The sequence below is a fragment of the Mustela nivalis genome (genome assembly GCF_964662115.1).
Source record: "Mustela nivalis genome assembly, chromosome: 12".
NCBI classification, from domain to species: domain Eukaryota; kingdom Metazoa; phylum Chordata; class Mammalia; order Carnivora; family Mustelidae; genus Mustela; species Mustela nivalis.
In genome coordinates, this window is record NC_139031.1 from 81,523,596 (window position 1) to 81,547,019 (window position 23,424).

At 36.8% G+C, this 23,424-nt stretch overlaps 1 protein-coding gene across 9 annotated transcripts in view; it reads left to right on the forward strand.

The window, feature by feature from the left end:
- The window catches only part of MAGI2 (membrane associated guanylate kinase, WW and PDZ domain containing 2), a 1,346,145-nt gene that overhangs the window by 864,383 nt on the left and 458,338 nt on the right, over positions 1 to 23,424 (forward strand). For all 9 annotated transcript variants that reach the window (XM_082691818.1, XM_082691817.1, XM_082691819.1 and 6 more), the window contains 2 exons: positions 7,246 to 7,456; positions 19,145 to 19,224. In XM_082691818.1, the coding sequence (XP_082547944.1) occupies positions 7,246 to 7,456; positions 19,145 to 19,224 (291 nt within the window). The remainder of the gene's footprint in view (positions 1 to 7,245; positions 7,457 to 19,144; positions 19,225 to 23,424) is intronic.

A 23,424-nucleotide genomic window follows, 5' to 3' on the forward strand; every position in this document is an offset into this window, starting at 1 on the left:
AATTCTCTTCCAATTAAATGGCTTTCAGTCCCTCTACAATGTATACAGATATTTGAGTTCTTCTGAACTTCTTATGGGAAGAAGAAAAGCATTTGCTAAATTCAACAAACATCATTAGGGTAGGATAGTGGAAAAAAAATTATATTTCTTAATTCTTCATAACAGTAAAAGTGTACATAAAAGTGTGTTTTTTATAGGTCCTCATTTCATTCACATAAGAATGTGCATTGTCAATGTCTGTTTTTGTGCCTCAGTGTTGGTGTAGAGTTTCTAGGAAATTCAACAGATCTGGTGAAAGAGAAATTTTTTTCATCATTACCATTCTTTTAAAAGAGGTGTTGCTTCTTGATTGAAATATTCTTTGATTCTATTGTTAGTGAAACAAAACAAAGCTTGCCTTGCTCTTGTTTGCAAGGCATCCAAGTGACCTAGAAATGTAAAATGAAATGCTCAAAAAACGCCAGTGTTTGATAAAGTCTGTTCACTTCAGCAGCAAGCATCTTAGGGGAAAAAATTACATTTACATATCCAAAAAAATTCATGTTTAGATTTAACAATAAAGTCATGCTGAAAAATATGTCTTAGAAGTCAAAAAGGACAATTCTACATGACTACTTCTAATCAAGAAATAGCTTCGCACCACTATAAAACTAAAACATATGCATAGATTATTTGGCTCCCTCTTAGTCAAAATTTAAATAGTCTAGGTCTTCTCAAAATTTAGATCTTACACAAATGAGATTTGTATGAGGGCACATTTGCATCCATGCTTGTCTAAGCTGAACTCCATGAGAGGAGAGGAGTGCTAACACATGCACCCTTGGTTTCCAGGTAAAATCTGTTCTTTCCCATCCTTTTATTAATAAAAATCAGTTTGGATGGTACACCCAGATAATGGAATATATTTCAATGCTAAGAAGAAAGGAGCTATAAGCCATTAAAATACATTAGATAGACTTAAAGGCATATTGAAGTGGAAGAAGCCCATATGAAAATGTGTGCATCATATGACATTCTGGATAAGACAAAACTATGGATGTAAAAACATCACTGTTGTTGCCAGGAGTTAGAGGGGAGGACAGGATGAATAGGCAGAGCAGGGAGGACTTTGGGAGCAGTGAAACTTTGTGTGATATTATGATAGTGGATACATGTCATTACAAATTGGTCCAAACCCATGAATTATATCACTCAGAATGAATCCTAATTTGATCTATGGTCTTTGGATGATAATGCAAAGACTATGCATGGGGTTGAGCAAAGAGCCTATGGGGAATCTCTGCCAAACCAAAATAATTTTGCTGTAAACTTAAAATTGCTCTAAAAAATAGTGTATTAAAAAAATCTATTCTGTTCTTAATGGGTACATTCTCAGTTACTTTTACAATACCCAACATATCTGATTAAAAAAATAATAATTATAAATCTCATATAGAAGGAAGGCATAATCATATTATCCAAAATGTAACAAAGTTATCTTCTATTTTCCTTACTAAGCAGGGAAACTATTATGATGTAGCATGAATGTTCAGTGAATTGTAAGCTGAACATACCTAATATACTATGTAATTAGTTGAATTGTGAGTCCCCCCCCCCTTTCTGCAATTTATATATTGAAGTCCAAACCACCAGAATCTCAGAATGTGCACTTCTTTGGAAATAGGGTCATTTTAGAAGCAGTTAGTTAAAATGAAGTCACACTGGAGTAGGGTCGGCCCCTGATCCAGTATGACTGGTGTCCTTATAAAAAGGTGAAATTGGTCGGGGCACCTGGGTGGCTCAGAGGTTTAAGCCTCTGCCTTCAGCTCAGGTCATGATCCCATGGTTCTGGGATGGAGCCCCGCATCGAACTCTCTGCTCAGGAGGGAGTCTGCTTCCCTCCACCCTCTGCCTGCCTCTCTGCCTACTTGTGATATCTCTCTCTGTGTCAAATAAATAAAGTAAAATAAAATAAAGAATTTCCAACTTAAAAAAAAAAGGTGAAATTGGGACACATGTCCCAAGTACATGTACCAGCTATATGAAGACTGGAGTTATGCTACTATAAACCAAGTAACTACCAGAAGCTAGCAGAGAGGTCTGGAATAGGTCCTTGTGTAGTGCCTCCAGAAGGACCATGGCCCTGTCAAACCCTTAATCTAGGAGGTCTAGTCTCCAGAACTCTGAGATAATACATTTCTATTGTATAAGCCATCCAGTCTTTGATATTTGTTATGAAAGCCCTACCAAACTAATACATACCATTTGGACCACATTCTCTGTGACTGCCCCACTGCCTAGCCTAGTGCCTGTCACTTAATAGGGTCTCAACAAATATTTAATGAATTAATTAATACCACTGCCTTGGTAACAGAAGAAACACAATGCCAGTTCCTTCTCCACTTGGGTGCTCAATGTTGGAATTCCTCACACAGCTCCCTTACATATTCTTATCTCCATGTGCTATATTGACATCCTAGAAATTTGTATATAACTATTTTGTGTCATTGAGTATCACTTAATAAATCATTACCATAGTACTCTATTGAGTTACCCAGAGTTGGGGGAGACCCTTCCTCTCTACCCACCTTGTTGCCTTGCATCTCAAAGAAAATACTTAATTTGCACCAAGTGGCACCTTATCTTAGCTCTGCTCAGAAGAGGTGGAGTGAGTTACCTGACTGATGCAGCTTAGAAGCATATCCACTTAGCTCAACTCCTCTTTTCATTCCTCTTAATATTCTACATTCATCCTCTGAGAATAGGTTCTGCCCCTGTGTGGGAATCCTACCATGGTTCCGTGCTGCCTGTGGGTACATTAGCGTGATTCTGGGTCTTACCAGAAACCCTTGGCTCTCACCATACACTGCATCTCTAGATTAGCCTTTACAAATAGTGAATGTGAGAATGTTATGGTTGTCTATTTGCCTTACTCATTTTTTTGCTCTATTTTGTTCAGCTAGAGAAAGCTACTAATTACTGGTTACAATCCAGTTCATAGGAGCCTCATAAAATTCTTTTCTTCTCCCCCATTAAGCTCTTGTCAAGTATCTTGCATATCGTAGGTATTAAATTCATGTTTGCTAGTACAATGATTGATCCATTAAATAAGAATAAAGGAATGAATGAATAAATATCAGACAAACTGAGAGAACTTGGCACCATAATCTCTGGCACATCGATAAATATAACTATAGACGTCTCCAAAGACTCTAGATTTTAGTCAAAGAAAAAAGTATATTTGTTCATAACTACACTTCTTGAATGGATTCTCTGTTGGCCTATGATGTATTTTCTTTGCACTGATTCTTTAATCCATTCCAACCTGGCTTCCCCACCCACCATTCCACTATAACAACTACAATAACTGATAGCTAATGTTGCCAGTGACCTCCATGCTCTTAAATTCAGTAGATTTTATGCCCTCATATGGCTGGACTATTTAGAAGCTTTGGCCACAGGTTTCCTCCTCATTGCCCTTTGCTTGGCTATTTTAAGGGCATGAGAATCTACTGGTTTTCCTATTAATTCCTTGGCTGCTCTTCCTGATCATTCTCTCACTGACCATTAAATGTGAGAATTCCTCAGACAGCTGCTCTAGGGATCCTCATTTCTTCTTGCTGCACTGTCTTTTCGAGGCAATTTCATTCACTTCTCTGGCTTAAATTTTAATTGAGTCTGGTCATATATTGGTGTCTCTTGAATTGATTCTCTCCAGCCAAGAACTCTCTGACATGACATCTGCATTGTGAATCTGGCAATGGAACTCTGTCTCACTGTGCTCAAACTATACCCATACTCTCCCCAGACACCGTGGCACCCCTGCATAGTCCTGTGCCTCCTCTCATATTTCCTATTTCATGAATAGCTTTGCTACCCACCAGGTTTACCATGATGTCTAAATATTTTTTCAGTCCACTTCCACTTTTTTTTTTCCATCCCCAGGCCACCATTATCTCTTGTCTAGAACACACAAATAACTTCCCACCAACCTGTAAATACCTACTTTTGCCATTCTCAAATCCCCAGAACAGGTAAGGGGATCTTTGTGGAGAACGAAAATCTAATTGTGCAATCTCCTTGATTAAGATACATCAATGCCCTCTCACTGCTTTTAAGATATAGTCCCAAATTCTGAGCATGCCTGCTAAGACCTTGACTAATTCAATCCTTGTTTATTTTTCCTCCATTACCTTCTTCTGGAAAAAAGTCTCTTGCCTTCTTTTTCAGGTTTCAGGTTGATAGAACATTGAGAAAAAAGGGCTTTCCTTGACTTTTTATGTAAAATTAAGTGAGTGCATACACAAAATATACCAGCTTTCACTGGGAAAGCATTCATCACACTTAAGCTTGTTTAAAGACTACACATCCTGATATTTTGAGGTCCACAAGAGCAGAGATCATGCCTCTCATGTTCATTTTTCTGTCCTCAGTCCCCGACAACAATTGAGTGCTTAATAAATATTGATTAGATGAGTATTGAATGAATGAATGAATATTTCAGAACATGGCCTTGCATTTTAACTTTTCAAACACAACACGACATTTGGAAATACCTGAGAACAGTGTATTTGGGCATTGATAATTCCATGTAATAATGTATAGCAATGAGAATCTAAAGGGAGCAATGGTACCTTTTTTGCTGCTTCTTTCCTACACATTTACAAAGGTCAATTCTGTATGAAGAGTCAACTGGAAGACTTCATCAATAAGGGCATATTCTTTTAACAAAGTGTCTTTGTAAGGACAAAACTATGAAAGCTTGTAATGTATTTTTGTGCTTTCCAGTTCCTAAAGGTGCCTTAATATGGCCTCGGAGATTGATGCCTGTAGGGAAAACATTGAACTAAGAAATGGATTGAGACAAATTTGGAATTCTATTTTAATTGCTTCATTGTAAATTATCATTATTACTTTTTAAAGTTACAAAAGTAATAGCCAAAGAATGCAAAGATACATAAAGAAAACTTCTTCCACCCATCTAAATTTACTATCCTTAAGTAATCAAAGTTGACAATCTGTTGTACATCTTCCATCCTGTTTTCATGCTCATATATTATATACAAAACTATATGTGTATATCTAAGGGAACTCGGTATTTGCTTATTTTTTTAAAAATAGGATTAACAATATATGTTCTCTGCAACTTGGATTACTCTTTGAATAGTAATGATGAGCATCTTTTCCAACTCAATAGATGTACATTTAATTCATTGAGTTTTTTTTTTTTAAGATTTTATTTATTTGAGAGAGAGTGAGAGAGAGTACATAAGAGTGGGGAGGGTCAGAGGGAGAAGCAGACTCCTGATGAGCAAGGAGCCCGATGCTGGCCTCGATCCCAGGACCCTGGGATCTTAACCTGAGCCGAAGGCATATGCTTAACAACTGAGCCACCCAGGTGCCCTAATTCATTGTTTTTAAACTATAGTTGCCCATCATAATGGAAACCACATTCTTAATCATATTCTCATAGATATTCAAACCATTTTCAGGGCTTTCTTACTACAAATACTGCATTGCCTATTGTTACATATGTGTTCTTATACCACACTGCCTTTATTTCTAGAGGATACAGTCTTAGAGTGAGATTACTAGCTCAAAGTATATGAGCACTTGTGTATTTATATTTTTAATGTTAATAGCTATTCATTATGTTTCCAAGTGATTGTAGAAGTTCATATGTGTGAGTTGGCTCCCCTATCCTCACACGGACATCTATCAGTAGGACTCTCTTTCCAGTTTCTGGGTTAAGCTGTCTCTGCCACACCCTCGGTGGTGGGGAAGCCATAGTGACTCACGGCCCATCTACTGGTTCTCTATTCTTAGTTACTTTCTAGGTCTCCCACTGGGGCATACTTGGACTTTTGGATGACATCCATAGTATAGGAGAGTCTTGAAAGTGGTATTTGACAATTTTAAAAAAGATTCACAGATGAAAGATCTCATGCTCTTCTGTTCTCTTTCCTTTGTAAGTAATCATATTTCTTTAGTGCAGGGACTTCTAACATTGCTTTTTAACACTGGAGTTTGAAAATTTTACATAGATGTGTTTAGGAGTCTATATGTTTCATTAATCTGGCATCAGATTCAGTGAACAATTTCAGTCTGCAAACTCAAGCATTTCTTCATCTTAGGTAAATTTTCTTCTATTTTTGTTGTTGTTGAGTTATTATTTCCTTTCTATGTGTTCCTTTCCTCATTCTGGAGCTTGTGCTATTTACATGGGACTCTTGGGTCTCTCCTCCAAGCTGGTTACTCTTAAGATATGTATCTTCTTTAGGTTTTAGTCTCTTGTATTAGTTTTCTATGGTTTCTGTAACAAATTACCACAAATGTACTGGCTTAAACAATATAAATTTACTGTCTTACAGTTTTGTAGGTTAGAAGTCTGAAGTGGGACTGGCTGGGCTAAAATCAAGTGTCAAGAGGACTGTGTTTCTTTCTAGAAGCTCTAGGATTGAATCCATACCCTTGCCTTGGCAGCTTCTAGAGGCCAGTCACATTTCTTGGTTTGTGGTTGGTTGGTCCCCTTCTTCTATCTTCAGAGCCAGCAAAATTGCATCTCTTTGCCCATACTTTTTTTTATTTTTTTTAAGATATTATTTATTTATTTGACAGAGAGAGAGATCACAAGTAGACAGAGAGGCAGGAAAAGAGAGGGAGGAAGCAAGCTCACTGTTGAACAGAGAGACCAATGTGGGGTTCGATCCCAGGACCCCGGGATCATGACCTGAGCCAAAGGCAGAGGCCTAACCCACTGAGCTACCCAGGTATCCCCTCTTTGCCTGTTCTTGAGTGTCACGTCTCCCTCTGACCCTCCTCTTCTGTCTTCCTATTACACTTTTAAGGACCCTTGTCATTACTGTGAGCACCCCCCGCCACTCCCCAAATAACTGAAGATAACTCCCAATCTCAAGGTCCTTAATTTAATCAGATCTGGGAATTCTTTTTCACCGCATAAGGTAACATTCACATGTTTCAAGAGGTAGGACATGGACATCTTTAGGGAGTCATTATTCTGCCTGCCACACCTGTATTAGAAATGGTCCTCCAGTTCAGTAATCAGTAGTAATTAGAGGAAGGATAGACAGGAATGATGAGTGAAAGGGAACTCAGCTAGGCCTAGAGATGATTTTCAGAGCTGTTTGCAGCAATGCTTTTCCTATTAGCTTTCACAGAGCTTATTTTCCGGTACCCCATGCTCCACACTCACTGACAGGTTGCCGTGGCTAGAGTGACTAACCACACGCTCTCATTCTCTTGTAGAATCCAGTGAACATGAAGACAAGAGTGCAGGTGCCTCAGGGGAGACACCCTCCCAGCCTTATCCTGCACCAGTGTACAGTCAGCCCGAGGAGCTGAAGGAGCAGATGGATGACACTAAACCAACTAAACCTGAAGAGAATGAGGAGTCAGACCCATTGCCTGATAACTGGGAAATGGCCTATACAGAGAAGGGTGAAGTCTACTTCATTGAGTGAGTTTCACACATTTCTTTCCATATTGCTATAAAGACCGTAACAGTATACTAGTGATGCAGTACATAGAGATGTGGTCAAAATAAAATACTGAGTTTTATTGTTTCTGGTATGAGCTTCCTTCTTTGTAAGAGAATAATGGACAGTGCCTTAATGCAATTACATTACACTATAGATTACTGCTATAAATCAAAGAATGAATTAAACAGTTACACTATAAAGTGTGTTACAATCATGGCTGAAAAGGCAAATCTCTATGTGATGTTACTATTGAGTTAGAAATAATCTACCTATCATGGGAAATGCTTACTCTACTCTTTAAAGACCTCTATATAGTCCAAATGAGTTTAATGCCATCTTTTAACTAAAGTTGCTGGAAGCATCTACCATGGTGTTCAGTGATGCAGCCATTTAGAGCAAAATACTTAAATGTCATAAAAGACAACATTTTGAGCATTTCATGCAGAGGTCAAATGTCAATAAAATTATTTAGTTTTGTATCTGTAACTATATATCACACTCACTTTTATTAATTTCATTCTTTTTTTTGCTTACCATTTTTATGACTTCCCAAGGAAACTGAAATGCTAATCTTGAACTCCCTGGTGATGCTGACTCATTCTAATCTTTTCTTGCCTTCTGGATTTTTTTTCTAAAAAAAGAAATTTATATATACTTTATTAACAATACTGACTATCTTTCCTTTTTCTTATCTTCTAGGAGTAGAACCACTCTTTTAAAAAAAAGTCCTAAATTGGAGATCTCAGCACAAAATTAAATTGTTGATGTAAATAAGACAATCAAAATATTCACTAGGAGAAATAAAAACTAAAAATATTATAAATGAACAATGCTTATTCCCTCTAACAAGACTCAAACAGAAAAATTAATAGAACTTGAGGTTTTCAGTGCTGAATGTAGATAAAAAATATGTAAACTCTGATTATTCAAGAAAAAAATATTAATACTGGATTTTCTTCTGCAACCTGGAGTGATTTGTGACTTAGATCTCCATAGGCAGAACTCAGTTGTGAAATTGAAATGTTACCACATGCCAATATTTAATTCTCATGTGAAGGTGGGAACTTTGATACATGTGGCCAAGGGAATATATAATGAGGTAATTACTTGGTGTGCTTCTTGACTCCAGCGTGGGATGAGAAATGCAGTTTTTTGCTGAAAATGAATCTCTACCACTCACCTTTTGACAGATCTTGTAAATTTAAAAAAATTATAAGAATCTCTTGCATTATTTTTTATTGCTATAATCAGTGACCCATAGACATCTTTTATCAACTAATTAGAAAAGAAGGAGTCATATGGAATTTTTCAAATGTTCAAAAGTATTTAAATCTAAAAATATAACGTTATTATTGATAGGCACAGCACAGGGCCACTCAAAGTATAAACACTAGATGTGAGTTCACATGCTGATGTTCAGGAAAATTGGTATTCAGAAGAAGGAGAATAATAATATACACATGTTTATTATATAATACAGGAAGAGTAAGGGTATGTATATGGAAATAATAAAAGAAAACCAGCGTGACAAGCTGATTAAAGAACAGTTTCCTTACAAGGTTTCCAAGAATGCAATTATAAAAATCTTTGTGATTACAAAGTAATCTTTTCTCTTTTAAATAGTGTCAGATTTGGGGACTGTGAAGAAAAGGGACTTTGAGAGAAGAAGTTGTGCTCCTGGTATATTGTAAATGATAAGGCTCTGTCAGGACTTGGGAGAATCTACCAAAATGATTTTATTAATACTTTAGTGAGTCATCCAATGTTAGAGTTCAAAGATCCATAAAATTTTGTACCTGTTCTCGAATTTATTGTTGAGATTTATTGTGCAAATTGGAGAAGAGAGACATATAATTATGAATGATCAGTAAACAACTAAGTTCTGAGTTTTGTGATGCTATTCAGAGAAGGCTATACTTAGCATGGATTTAAGTAATAAAAGGAGGCATCATAGGAAGGTAAGGTCACACAGACTTGGCAATGTATAGACACAGCGTTCCAAGGATAGGAACCCAGTCCCTGGGCTTACTGGGGATATGAGAAGACCTAGTGACCCTACTAGAGAATAGGTATTTGTTGTTGAATCCTGTGAAATGATTGCTCTGTTTCTATTTTGCTATATCATTAGTGCTTTTGAAAGACAGGCAGAGGGTTTTTTTGTTTATCTTCAGGGAAGAATGAATGAGCAGAGGAGAAGGTATAGGTTGAGGTGGAAAATTAAGACACAAAAGAGGAGACGATACATTTTGGCCAGAAAACAGGTGGGGGGCGTAGACGGTGGGGTGAGGATTCACTCAGAAGTTAGGAAAATGAAGCCTTGAAAATGAAGTTAGGAAAATTGAGGCTGAAGTGGGAGTGTGACAGGAAGAAGGTTCTTATGGAAGTCAGGAGGTACCCTGCACCCCTCCCTTCCTCTAGGACCAGTCCAAGCCACATCTTTCCTGTCTTGAAAAAGTCACTTTTGAATCTCAAGACTCAGTGTGATGAGTCCAGATATCAAACTAGGGAAGGATCAGTATCTTCATCATGTGGTATCTCATCTCCAACTATGACCAGGTGCACCATGGTTTCCTTTCTCTCTGCCTACATTTCTTTCCCTCTGCTTTACTTTTCCCTCCCTTTTCACTGATTGTCTCCTGACTGCTTTCACTCTTTCCTCTGGAATGCCCCTTCATTCCCAATTACACTTGGACCCAATCAGCTTCAACCCACCATCACTGACCTGTGAGTACCTTTGCTGTTGAAGTAACAATGAATTCTTCTGTGAATATTAAGGGCCCTTGGAAACAGTCCGATAGAGCAGGACCTTTACAAGAGAGGGATCATGAGGGGCAGTAAGGACTTTCTTGGGGACTAAGACATGATGCACCCAGGAATTTCTAGTCAAGAAACAACAAAAGTACTATTTATAATATAAAGGTTTGGAGTCCTGAGGCAAAGTCAAGGTAAAGAAGACAAAAAGGCAAGTAGAGAAAAGAGAAAGGCAAAACAGATGGAAGGGAAGATCGATGTGTAGAGTAAGGAGAGCTGGCATCAGTGAGAACTTCCCTCTGGTACAAATATTGTGAGAGTCACTTAAAGTAATGGAAGTCTCTCCTGGTAGGCAACACCCCTCATTACATTTCTCTGAATTCTGTCTCCTGTGAAACAAAGATTGTGATAAAACAGAAAACAAGTGAAACAAAGAAAAAGGATCCTGTGGTTCTGTGTATAAAATTTAAATATGTGAATATAAATGTCTATTATTTATATTTATACATACACATTTTTGAATAGAAGAAGGGAATTCTACCTTGTTGCAATGTTAGTCCAAATACATCTTTTGATTTTGAAAAAATATATACATACTGTGGATTTTGAATTAAGATAACAAACCATTTCATATTTTTGTCTTCTGTCTAAATATTTTAAAATATTTATTGTTTTATTTAGTATTGCAGCATACTTTATATGTCTCAGTACTTAACAAGTTCTGCCTTTAGAAGATGAGGGGTTTATTTTTTTGGTTGTTGTTTTTGGTACTGAACACAGGGGTCAACTATATTTCCCACACTTTTCAGAACTGCTTCCTTTGATGAGTATGTAAAAGCAGATTCCTTTTATCATTCACAGTGATATTTAATGAGAAAAAGTGAGTATCTGAGAAAACATTTTTAAACAGTGGAATTTTAAAATGTGTGTGAATGCTCTTCTAAATATGCTTTAAAGCACTTATAATGTCTTCTGTTTAGTAGTTTTTGTAAGACTTTGAAGTACATAATTCTGTTTAAACCCAGTCATTTCCTTAATTCTTAACATCATACTCATTAATAATGTCTTTTAAAATATACAGCTTATTAATTGTAAATCAGATTAGTAATAATAGTTACAACATATTAATAATAGTTACACCTACTTTGTTCAGACTGTGTTCAGGTTACCTGAAGGGTAGTAGTTAATATATTCAGCATTTACACTGTGCTCACTTCCTTCTCACTTTAGAAAGCTGAGGCTTGTAGAAGTAAGTAACGTGCCCATGGTCATATAACCAAGAATTCACAAAGCCAGTGTTCTTTGAGTCCGTTTATTACTCAGCACATCTGTATAGAGCACATACCATGTGCTGCGCATTATTTTAAACCCTGGGAATACAACAGTCAACAAAACTGACTAGGATTCATACTTTCATCGGTTACAGCCTTTCTCCAGGGTCCTTGTTCTCCATCATTTTGCTGTGGTGCCTGCATTACACATATTATATCATAACCACCTTGTGAGCATTTGATATACCCAGTTCATAGGTGAGATTCTAAGGCACCTTGGACAAATTAACATTCTTAAAGTCTCATAATTCCAACACCTTACAAAGCGGCTGCCATTACTCCATACTACCTCCACCTTATCAGCAAATATTGGCTGAAATGAAAGTAAACTTTTATATTACAAATAGTATTGGCGTTTCTCGGCCAGAAAGTCACTGTTCCATAGGCAAAATGTTCCATAAAGCAGAGCTGCCATAGGGTGAATCTGTATTGACCTGCTTTGGAAATCCCACTACATCCCTTCTTTGTTTGGGAGTCCGTTTAGTTAGTGACATAAAAGACACTGCTGTTGGGGCGCCTGGGTGGCTCAGTGGGTTAAGCCGCTGCCTTCGGTTCAGGTCATAATTTCAGGGTCCTGTGATCGAGCCCCACATTGGGCTCTCTGCTCAGCGGGGAGTCAGCTTCCTCTTCTCTTTCTCTGCCTGCCTCTCTGCCTGCTTGTCATCTCTCTCTCTGTCAAATAAATAAATAAATAAATAAATTTATTTTTTAAAAAAGACACTGCTATTGTTTTGGCAAAAAATAAAATGACAACAGGAACCTATTTGTTTACTACCATCTTTCTGAATGGCAGTGAACACCATGTCATCTTAAATAATAGATTTTTAAAAGCAGGCTTTTGAAACTGAAAATCGGGGTGCCTGGGTGGCTCAGTGGGTTAAAGCCTTTGCCTTCGGCTCAGGTCAAGATCCCAGCATCTTGGGATTGAGCCCTGAGTTGGGCTCTCTGCTCAGCAGGGAGCCTACTTCTTCTTCTCTCTGCCTACTTATGATCTCTCTCTCTGTCAAATAAAAAAATAAAAATAAATTAACTAAAGGAACTGAAGATCACATCTGGGAAAATGTCGTGACTGTGCATGGTTTCCGAAATCATTGTCCAAGCTTTTAAATTCTCAGGAAGACAAACAGATAATCTGTTTCCTCTTGTGTTGCCATTTCTGTATTTCTGTAAGTTTTAAGTAAATTGTAATTACCATTTCAAAAAAATTAAAAACTTTTATTTGTTAAAGAGTAGACAGAATACTTGGGAAATTTGTTGGAGAGAAAAGTAAAACCAATTGTTTGGTATGAAGAACTCCAGATTTCTTATTCTAAGTGCAGCATATCATCACCAGTCCAAAACGTGGTCTGTGCTTACTCTCTCTAATTTGTATTACAAAACAGTAGATATATTGAATTTTTTCATATTCTTTTTTATTTCTGCCTGTGCAAGACTCCAGTCAATCCCCAGACAGTAATATGTTTTAGACAAAACAGTATGCGACTCACACTCATGATATCCCAAACACTATTAATAAAACCTCTCTAAAAAATGTTTTCTAAACACATGAAAGAAAATATGATGGCAAACTCACATAATTCACAAGGTTAACAAAATTTGGGGGAATATTGTTTAGGAAATAACTGCTATAGAGGTCATTGACAATAGCTTTCTATGTAGATTACCAATGTATAAATAGAAAAAATAGTAAAACTGTGAAAGAATGGAGTCTCAAATGAAAAAGTTCCCACTGTTTACCATTGATTAGATCTGCCCAGTCATTGCCTTTAATCTTCTTTTTGGAAAGATGTTATAAAAGGAAGAGAAATTCTTCTAGAAAATGATGTAACCATCCTGAGGATTTTATTGCCTATAATATAAAATGTATATAATATAAAATATATGTAATATAAAAAGTCAATTTATATACCTTTAAGAACTAATATTTAGGGGCACCTGACTGGTGCAGTCGATAGATCATGAGACTCTTGATCATGAGGCCAACTCCCACGTTGGGTGCCAAGATTACTTTTAAAAAACAGGAGAGAGCAAACGCTAACATTTATTTTTTAAGTTATATCAAATGTAGTGAGTCTCTAAATATTGTTTCAACCTATATGACAACTGCTATTGAAATTTTAACATCCAAACACATATTGACTGCCCTCTAAAACTCTAAAACATTTACCTGGACCTTGTTTACCTTGTCCAAAAGATTATGCTTCTCGTAGTCAAACATCATTGACTTTAATATCTGATTATTCTTCTGATGTAGTATTTCCCAGATGAAAATACATTTTACTATCAGTTAAAGACTAAGATTAAGAATTGGCTTGGTAGAAAATATATTATATGTTTATAAAAAAATTAAAAATTAAAAAAAAAAAGAATTGGCTTGGTAGGAAGACTTTTTAAATTCAATGCATTTGTTACTATTGTAAGTCTATTACTATTTTTAGAGAAAACACAGTGAGGGAATGTGTTTGATAATAAAAGTTTCTTATGCGACTCATAAAATTTCAGTTGGTGAAACATCATCTAGTGTTTATGCAGTATTGAAAACATTATTTTGATGGTGGCAATATGAAAGTAGGGGAGGAGAGAGGAAAAGGAAACTGAAGGAAAGAGGTGGATGAAAGGAGGACATGTCTTAAAATTAGGTTTGAATCGGATCACCCATGAGAATCCACTTATGAATAACTAAGAAACTGATTAAGGGATTTATACCCTGACTGGGTATAAAATAATGAATAATGAAAAAATGGAATGGAACGGAATGGAGGATGGAGTGTGGCATGATCAATACGAAAATTTTCCACCTCGGTGACTCGGTCAGTTGGCTCTAGGATTCAGCTCAGGCCATGATCTCGGGATCCTACTCACACTCTCTAAAATAAATTAATTTATTAAAAGAAAAAATGTTCCCTGTTTGATAGCAGTTTTATTAACTTAATTTTTAATATAGCTTCTAATATTCATATGTAATATGCATATATTCATATATAAACCTAATATTCATATGTAATATTCATATTCAAATCTTGTAAATGAGGAATTTTAAGACTTTATTTTGGAAAAATAGTCAGGTTGATTTCTGGGGTATTGAGAATGATTTGATAGTTACCTAGTTGTGTTCTAGGGACAGATGAGTCTAAGGTCTTCCTATGCTGCCATCTTAGCTCCACTTGGAAAAATATCCAGATCTGAATGGAGAACATTTGATTCAAAACTGATCTGAATGGAGAATTCAAGTTTATAAGGACAAAAGTATTTCCAGTGATACTTTACGTGCCTCCTCAATCACAGTGTTCTTTCTTCCATCTCTGTGCACCTGCAATTTAATATAATACCTACTAAATACAAGACATTCAACACAAAGGGATTTAAGGTTGTGGTTACTATCTTCAAAAAGGAGATAAATGTCTCTATTTCCAAACTATTGGCAAAGGCTCTGAGAAATAAATCTTTGATTATTCTCCAAGGAAGTGAAATAAAAGCAACTCAGTATAAATAACAGTGTTAGGTTTAGTATGCCCTTGGTTTTAGAGCATAAGAAACTTGGACTTGGGAATCCTACATATCTGGGTCGAATGCCAGCTCTTTCACTGTCACACACTAGCTGTGTAACCTTGGGCAAGTTACTCACCTTCTCTGAAGCTTTGTTTTTCTAACTATAAAGTGGAATTAAATAAAAAATATGAAGCCACAGAGGCTCATTAGCATTAAATGAGGTGATGGGTATGAAAGTTCCAGTGCAGTCCCTGACAAAAGTAGACAATCAGGAAATGTTACAAGATAATGAGAATAACTTTGCAATGGTGGGCCATAATGTTAGCTGCTTTTCCTGTCCAAGAGAAGCATTTTCTATGTGAAAAGAATGTTTCTCCAGGAAGATAAAATGTTACTATTTAACCTGCACCTTTTGTCAGTTTGGCAAAGGTTAAACGTAGAAAACGCACACACGCACACACACAGAAATGTCTAATGCATTATAAGTCAGCCTATCACATCTTCAAAGCCATTCTGTTATGAATTTAAACTAGTATTGCAGAGTTAAATGAAATTTCACTTCTGGTTTATTCCAGTCCTCCAGACGGAATCATTATATAGTTTAACATCAGGGAAGAGTTTGGATGAAACATTTGTTAAGGGTTTAATCTTATAGATATTATCTATTAAGGTTTATTAATCTGGCATTGATTGAACTTGAATAGCTACTGACTTTACTCACTTTTCATGATCATCACATTAACTCTATCCATAGAAATACATGCAAAAGTAGACTACTGTGATTCAGCATTCCTAGAAAATATTTGTTTCATTCCCCAACTAGGGGGAAAAATTTCTTTGCAAATGCAGTATATATTTGTGTATGTTTCTCTGTTTAAGAAACTAGTATCAGAATATAAGATCATATAATATTAGCCTCTTACCTTCCTGTCATTTGTGCACCACACAGTTGGCTCAGATACCGAAAACTGATGTCTTATTTAAGTCTACTTTAGCAGTCGAAGTGAAAGGAAATCACATCCTCAAACTTGAGGAAAAGTGGCATGTAGATTGTGAAAAATCCCTCAATGATCCCATTTTGTACAGTTTCCTGTCCAATGTTTAATCCCATCTTCAAAGGTAATTGTCAAGGTTAAAAATATATAATTTAAGGGACATGGAAAAGCCACTTGGTCTGTTGTCTCCCAAATGCATTAAAAATATCCCCTTTGTAAGGTATCCTAAAGAAGCACCCAAATTACAAGGCTAGGGAGAGCCACTATTGGAAAATACTGCATGTATCTTCATGTGATGTTTCAGACTAAGTACTACTCACATTTTTTTCAGAATCATTTCAGAGGATCAGCTAAAAATGCTGTTCAGTGTAAGAGACTCCCATCTGCCAAAGTGTATTAAAGTGACATACCATTAATGCTAGTTCATCCTAAAAAAAAAAAAAAAAAAAAATCATCCTGTAATGAAATGCATTGTATAAACTCAGGAAAGCTAGGAAACTCACAGTTCTTTACAAAATTAGCCATTGAGACCAATGATAGTGTGGTACAGAAATGGTAATTTGACTCCCTGAAATGGCTCAGTAATGGCCCCTTACTATTTAGCTATAGGTGTGTTTGCTTTTGTGAAAATGTCTTACAGACCTAGAAATAAATGACTTTTCTCCAAAATGAAGGAAGGGTTTTGAAAAAGCAAGCGTGCTTAAAACGAAGGGAAATGAATTTTCCTTGCCCACTTCCTAGCATTTCTCCTTACCACATAAAAACATAGATGTGTGGGACGCCTGGGTGGCTCAGTCAGTTAAGCTTCTGCCTTCGGCTCAGGTCATAATCCCAGGGTCCTGGGATCAAGTCCTACATCGGGCTCCTTGCTCAGTGGGGAGCCTGCCTCCCACTCTGCCTGCTTGTGCTTTCTCTCTCTCTCTGACAAATAAATAAATAAAATCTTTAAAAAACAAACAAACAACAACATAGACATGAACACACCTTACACACAAATGCACTTGTATACACGTGTGCGCGCGCGTGCGCGCGCACACACACACACACACACACACTTTGTACTGAAGGCATGTCTATAAAAAACAGTTTTAGAAGTGAATTTGTTTTTTTCAAAATGGAAGCAGCAAACACTGAACCAGTCCACTAACATACTTGGGGTGGTCCTCATATCCTTCCGTGAGTGTCTTTAGTTCAGAGGGAAAAACTAGATTATATTGGCATGACTACAAATGGGGACCCAAATGAGATGAAAGTGTCTGCAATACTTTACTTGCTTCTGAAACTTGATAATAAAGCACCATCAAGCTTTGCAAAGGTCAAACTGGGAGAAAATAAAAGCTAGCATACTCTCCTGATGATTTGTAATTTAACCAAATTCACAGCCTTTATCTGATCAAATTATGAGAGCCCTGCTTAGAGGCATCAATCATGGTGAAGTTCCTGTGTGATGAACACGATGGAGAGTATTTTCTCTTTAGCACACATGAAAGTTGGAAATAAAAGGGAATCTTTTTCAGGAGCAGAGATTTCTTGACCCGAGGATCTTCATGTCTCCATTTTCAAATCAGAGGTGGCTCTGCACATAGACAGGATCATCGTCCAGAAAACACTAGGTGCTTTAACACCTTGGGCTTGCTTCCGTACTGCCCGGCTTGTCTCCATCTTTCCTCCTTTCTGCCTTAAACTTTTCTTCCTTAGATAAGCACCTGGTCTCTATAAGTTTGCTCTTAAATATGCTGCCTGGGAGAATTTTCTGGCCTTTGCTTTAAGTGGAGATTTGTCCCTCAGGTTCTCTAGCTGATGCTTATGTACGTTTTTATACAATAAAACATAGTTAAATTTCAAAGAAGAAAGAGAAGATACATGTGAAACGGTTATCATTTGACTTTCATCATTAACATTGGGCTTTCTTACAGTTGTGTTGAAATATCCCTGTTATTTAGCTTTACTTTATATTTCTAAACTATTCTCTGCTGTTCCTTTTCGTGTTCCATTGATGGCCTTTTGACTCTTCCCTGTATGAGCCTCACACTTTCCCACATCCGTGACTTTGTTCATGCTTTTTCTGGAAGCCCTCACAAATGTCACATCCTTGATGATTTGTCCACTGGTAGATGAGATCACTTGAGACAGCTGTACACAGCAAAGACTTTAGTTCCAAAGAGCAGTTTTGAGCTTTTGAGTGGTTCTCGAATTATAATGTGCATAAAAATCACTGGGAGTGCTTGCCAATGATGGAGATTTTGTGGCTCCACCTCAAAGATTCTGATTTCGTAGTTCTATAAAGCCCCAGAGTTGTGCACTGTTAATCACCAGGTGACTCCAATGCAAGTGATTCTAGGGCCTCTTTAAGAAACACTGTTCTAAAAACATCTCTCCTCTGTTTTTAAAATTTCTGACAAAAGGCTTCCCCAAAAACATTCTTTTTTCTCCAAAGCAAAATGTCATCAAAATTATTATTAATTCCCAGAAATTCCATTCTAGAAACATTCAAATACAGGCATTTTTACCCTCTGCCTTCCTGGCCAGATTCAAAGTTAGATGGAACACAGCTAAATATGGGTTAATGACATTGCTATTAATCACTTTTTGAGAAAATGTAGGCATCCCGAGAACATGCTGTAATTTTCATCACTTTTATACTGCCGCTGCCAGCTCTGGAGTTAAAGAGTAACAAAACAACTCTTTATGAAAAGGGCAGGTTTAAGATGAAAATAATTATTTTGTAAAAGTGAGGAAACAGTATCAGAGCCTGCGAACTGTGCTCTTCCAACTGGAGAATCCTGTGTTTGTAATAAATTCCTTTTGCTCTGGATGAGTTCTGCATTTTCAATGAGGTTAACTTGGCAACATTCGAGTTGATTTTAATAAAAATAGCTGCTTTGAGGACAGGGAGCTGAGGTTGCCAAATTTACAGCTGCCTTGCACAATTACTCTTACACTACCTTCAGGGTTACTTAGAACCAGTAAGCAAATTAAGTGTATCGATTGCAATTTTGTTGGACTAACACCCCCCTCCTCTTTTTTTTTTTTTTTTTAAAGGAATAAACTTGATTCCTTTCAGTATGTGTCTGTTCAGAGTGATCTCTTTTCTTTTCAGCCATAACACAAAGACAACATCATGGCTGGATCCACGACTTGCGAAAAAGGCTAAACCTCCAGAAGAATGCAAAGAGAATGGTAGGTCACTAAGTTCCTACGATGTTTCTGCATTGCACTTTGAGCGTGTTTGTGTTTCTTAAAGGAGGGTCTCACCTCAAGAAGCAGCCATGTGGTTGAGACAGTTGGAAAGATGTAATATTTAATGCTCAGCTAGGAGAGAGAATTAACAGCAGTGCCATGTGGTTTTCCTTTCTCTGAGGAGACGGTGCCGGATATCACATCTCTGTCCTCTCTGTTGGTTCTCTGTGACTCCTGGCCTGACTTTTCCCCACCTTCTAAGGACTTTTTGTCGCAATATGTCTCTCTGAGGATTCTGATCTTTTCACTGGAATCGAACATGTTATATGGAGAAACACTATTGTGGAACTATAAGTAATATTGATTTTTGTGTTTAGAGGCATGGCCTTCTGCTAGTTATTAAGGAATCGGTGGTATAAAGGTCTATACATAGGGCTACTTTCCTTTAATCAGATATTTGAATTAAATAACCAGTTGCATGAATATCCTGGGTTATCTATACTATTTTCTAGTTCCCAGTGTAATAATATTAACTTGCTTAGAAGTCACCTGTTTTCATGTATGGGAAGAATGTTTTTAAATAGTTTTGAGGATTAGATGAGTATAAACCTTGCTTTAAATTTAGTATATTACATACATGAAGTCTGTTAGAGATGATACTTATAATTTTTAAAGATACTGAGTTTCATGTGAAAAGAGCACTTAAAATTTAGCTAAAATGATAAATAACATACTCTCCTTGTGATTATTTGACCACAGTCCAGCCTTTACCTCCTCAAGCTACTAGAGTCCCATTCACAGGCACCTATCTATGAGAAGCTCTTAAAGGTAGAGAAAGTGATGAGGAGAGTTCAACTTTTAAAGAAGTTTCTGAAAAGTCAACTTTGTAAAATGTCTCTAATACTGAAAGTCCTTTGATTTTAACAATAGTTCTAGATTTCTCAGATAATATTTTGCTAATGTTCATTTCCATAAGATAACTGTTCACAAGCCAGTTATATACTGAGTTAAATTTAAAAAAATTTTAGTGTACCATTTACATGTACATATTGGAATGCATAAATATCCAGTTTTTAATCACTATATACATTAAATTTTATATTCATAACTGTATCTCTATGCCTTCTGTATAATAGCATGACTGCATGTGGTTGAATCCCATAAAATTATTATGTGACTTGGACTTTTGAACACCATTAGGTTATATATTTCATTGACACCAATAAGACAAGTGCTGCAGATTGTAGTCGGTTATAAATTAAAATGGCCTGATCTGCTATGTATGGAAGTTACAATTTACTTTTGCCACAGATGTAAAACCTTAGTATATCCTAATTAAAATGAATTTAACGATTTGCAGTGCTATGACATATTGAACTTCTCAGCTGTCTTATTCTTTTCATTAGAAAAAGCTATTAAAGTCGAATTTTAAAATTCTGGGAGTGTTGTAGGCATAAGACATAGCATAACTTTAATATTCCAGTGTTTCCAGTTTTTTCCACATCTGCTCTTGTCTGTCTTCTCAGGATGGTAGGTACCTAAAATATGATGCCAGTGTCTGGGAAGTGCACATCACTGACAAAAAACGAGTCCTAGACTACAGTCTTGTAGTTCAGAATGATTTCTAACCAGTCAATTACTATCTGTCTTCCTTTTCTACAAAATAAATAACTCCTAGATTTTATTCCACATATTATTGGAATGTTTTACAGTGGAAAATAACATCTAGTTAGTTAAAATAATATTATTCCAGACACATATTTGAGTTTTCTTGCCAAGAAAATTGCTTTCAGGTAATAGTGTTACTTCTGTTGTATTTTCCTTTAAAACATAGGTTAAAATTGCATATTTAATCATCTGTTAATGGATTGCTGTTGAGCTCGCCAATTAAGTCAGGCTTCTTTATACATTCGGCTTAGGCCAAACAAAGTAGAGTAATTTTCTGAATGCTGGAATGTGTGTGAAATGTGTATAAAAAATTATACAGGCTCCAGATGATAAGATCTTTCTTAGGCAAAGATTTGTCCTCCTTCTGCCCGAGAGATAGAGTGGAGGCTAATTCCTTAATCCAATCTGGAGTTGAGGCAATAGGAGGTTGGGCTGAGTTTTGATAAGACCCAGTTTATCTCTGGTTTGTTTCTGTGCTTAGGCTGTTTGCCCAGGGTTTTCAACCAAGACCCCATTTGCAGGTTGGCAAGCATCTTCTATAATGGGTCAGGTTGCCTATATTTTAGGCTTTGTGGGTTATCCACTCTCTTTATAAGTTCTCACTATGAAAAAGCAGGCAAAATCAATACATTACTAAAGGGCATGGATAGATTTTGATAAATTTTGTTTGTGAACAGAGAATTTGAGTTTCATATACGCTCGGCATTTTAATATTAAAATACTACTCTTGATTTTTTATTTTATTTTATGGCAACCATTTAAAAGTATATAAATTGGTCTTCATTTCTGGACCATACAGAAAATAGAGACAGGCTGGACTTGGTCCACAGGACAATCCAGGCCCAGTGTGTTCATGTGGGGCCTTCCTCTTGGCAGGGCTTGAATGCCAATATTTTAAAAATATTTTTTCTTCTTAGTATTGCAAGACTGCCAAAAATCTGTGATGCATTTCAGGGGTTTTCGCTTAGCTTTTTGCCTCTAGACCTTGCAGCTTCTGAATCTGACAAATGTCATCATGGGATAATGGGTTGTGTGTTTAAGATCTCTGAAGTCTATATTTTGTCACTGTGGTCCCTCAAGACTCCTCAACTTTGTGCTGGCTTCCCTAACCTCCAGTGGAGGCCAACTCTGGGTTCTTCCCACAGCCCACAATCCATAAAAGCAGCTGCAAATTCTTCCCTTACCTCTTCAGGGTTTTCTACTCTTTAGAATCCTAGACCTGTGGTTTCAGCAGTGCTCTGATCCTTTTCAGCTGTTCATTTTTCATTTTGTATAGATTTTCTTTGTGTTCTCAGAGCTTATAAGCTTCTCGTTCCATCCTACCTGGAAGCAAAAGTTTTATGCCATACTTTTAAAAAGCATTTTAGACCTTATTGGGTTGCATACCATGAATTCTGGATTATTACCATAATTAATAGTTTAATCTCTCAAAATGGAATTCCATGATGTTGTATATGTGCACAATTACGAGTTTACATAGGTCCCTGTGGATGTGGATACAGACATGGATACATGTTGCAAACATGGGCTTCTGTGGTTCTGTTAACATAGGTGTGAAACGTTAATTCCTTGATCAACTATGAAAAGAAGAAGCTGACTGAAAGAGAGATGGAAGGGAGGTATCTACTGATCTAAATTATTCTTGGGTTAGAGGAAAAACTAGCAAATGTTTTCTTATTGTTATCAAGGGGGATGTGGGAATATAGACAGCTCCATACAAATACATATTGAACAGCTCTCTATTGACATCACAGCAACCATTTTGATTTCTTACCTGCTACTAAACATAAAAGCATACTTCCTTCTCTCACCATACAGTTGAAAATACTGAAGTCACTACATTCTGTGCATTTGTCATCGCTCTGTGTTTTTAGAGTTTCAGCACTAGTCGACATCACAGAAAAATTCTCCACCTACTACTGGATTCTAATATTAGTATTTGGGGGAGTGCCATTTAGCAAGCCAAGATAGTCTTTTACAAAACACCACAGAAATCCCAGTTAGCTGTTGAACGGTTTGGAGGCAAGATCCGTGAATTGTGTATGAGACATCATCATATTTGTCCTCGGCCCTCAGAATCAATACCACAGGCTTTCTCCTGACACATCCCCCAAGAATCTCTGAACTAGGGTTAACATCAAAAGTGATTCTCAGGTCATGATCTTATGAGCCCTGCGAAGGACTCTGCACTCACGGAGAGGAGTCTGAGATGGTCTCCGTCTGCCCACTCACTGACTCTCTCTCTCTCGTAGATAAATAAATCTTTTTTAAAAAATGACTCAAGCCTTGTGGGACCATTCTTTTCTTAAAGTTGAAAGGTAATTCAACTATCACAGTTAGGAGTAGAGATTGTGTGAAATTTGGAGCCGTGAAAAACTCTAATCCAAACACAAACCTGTGGGCTCTTGGGCAAGGTGCTTAATTTCTAAGAGCCTAGGCTTTCTTACCTGTAAAATGGAAAGCATATCTGTTTCATGCAGATTTAATTTCACATAGAAGAGGGACAGTGCTTGTGATGCCACAGGCTCTGAA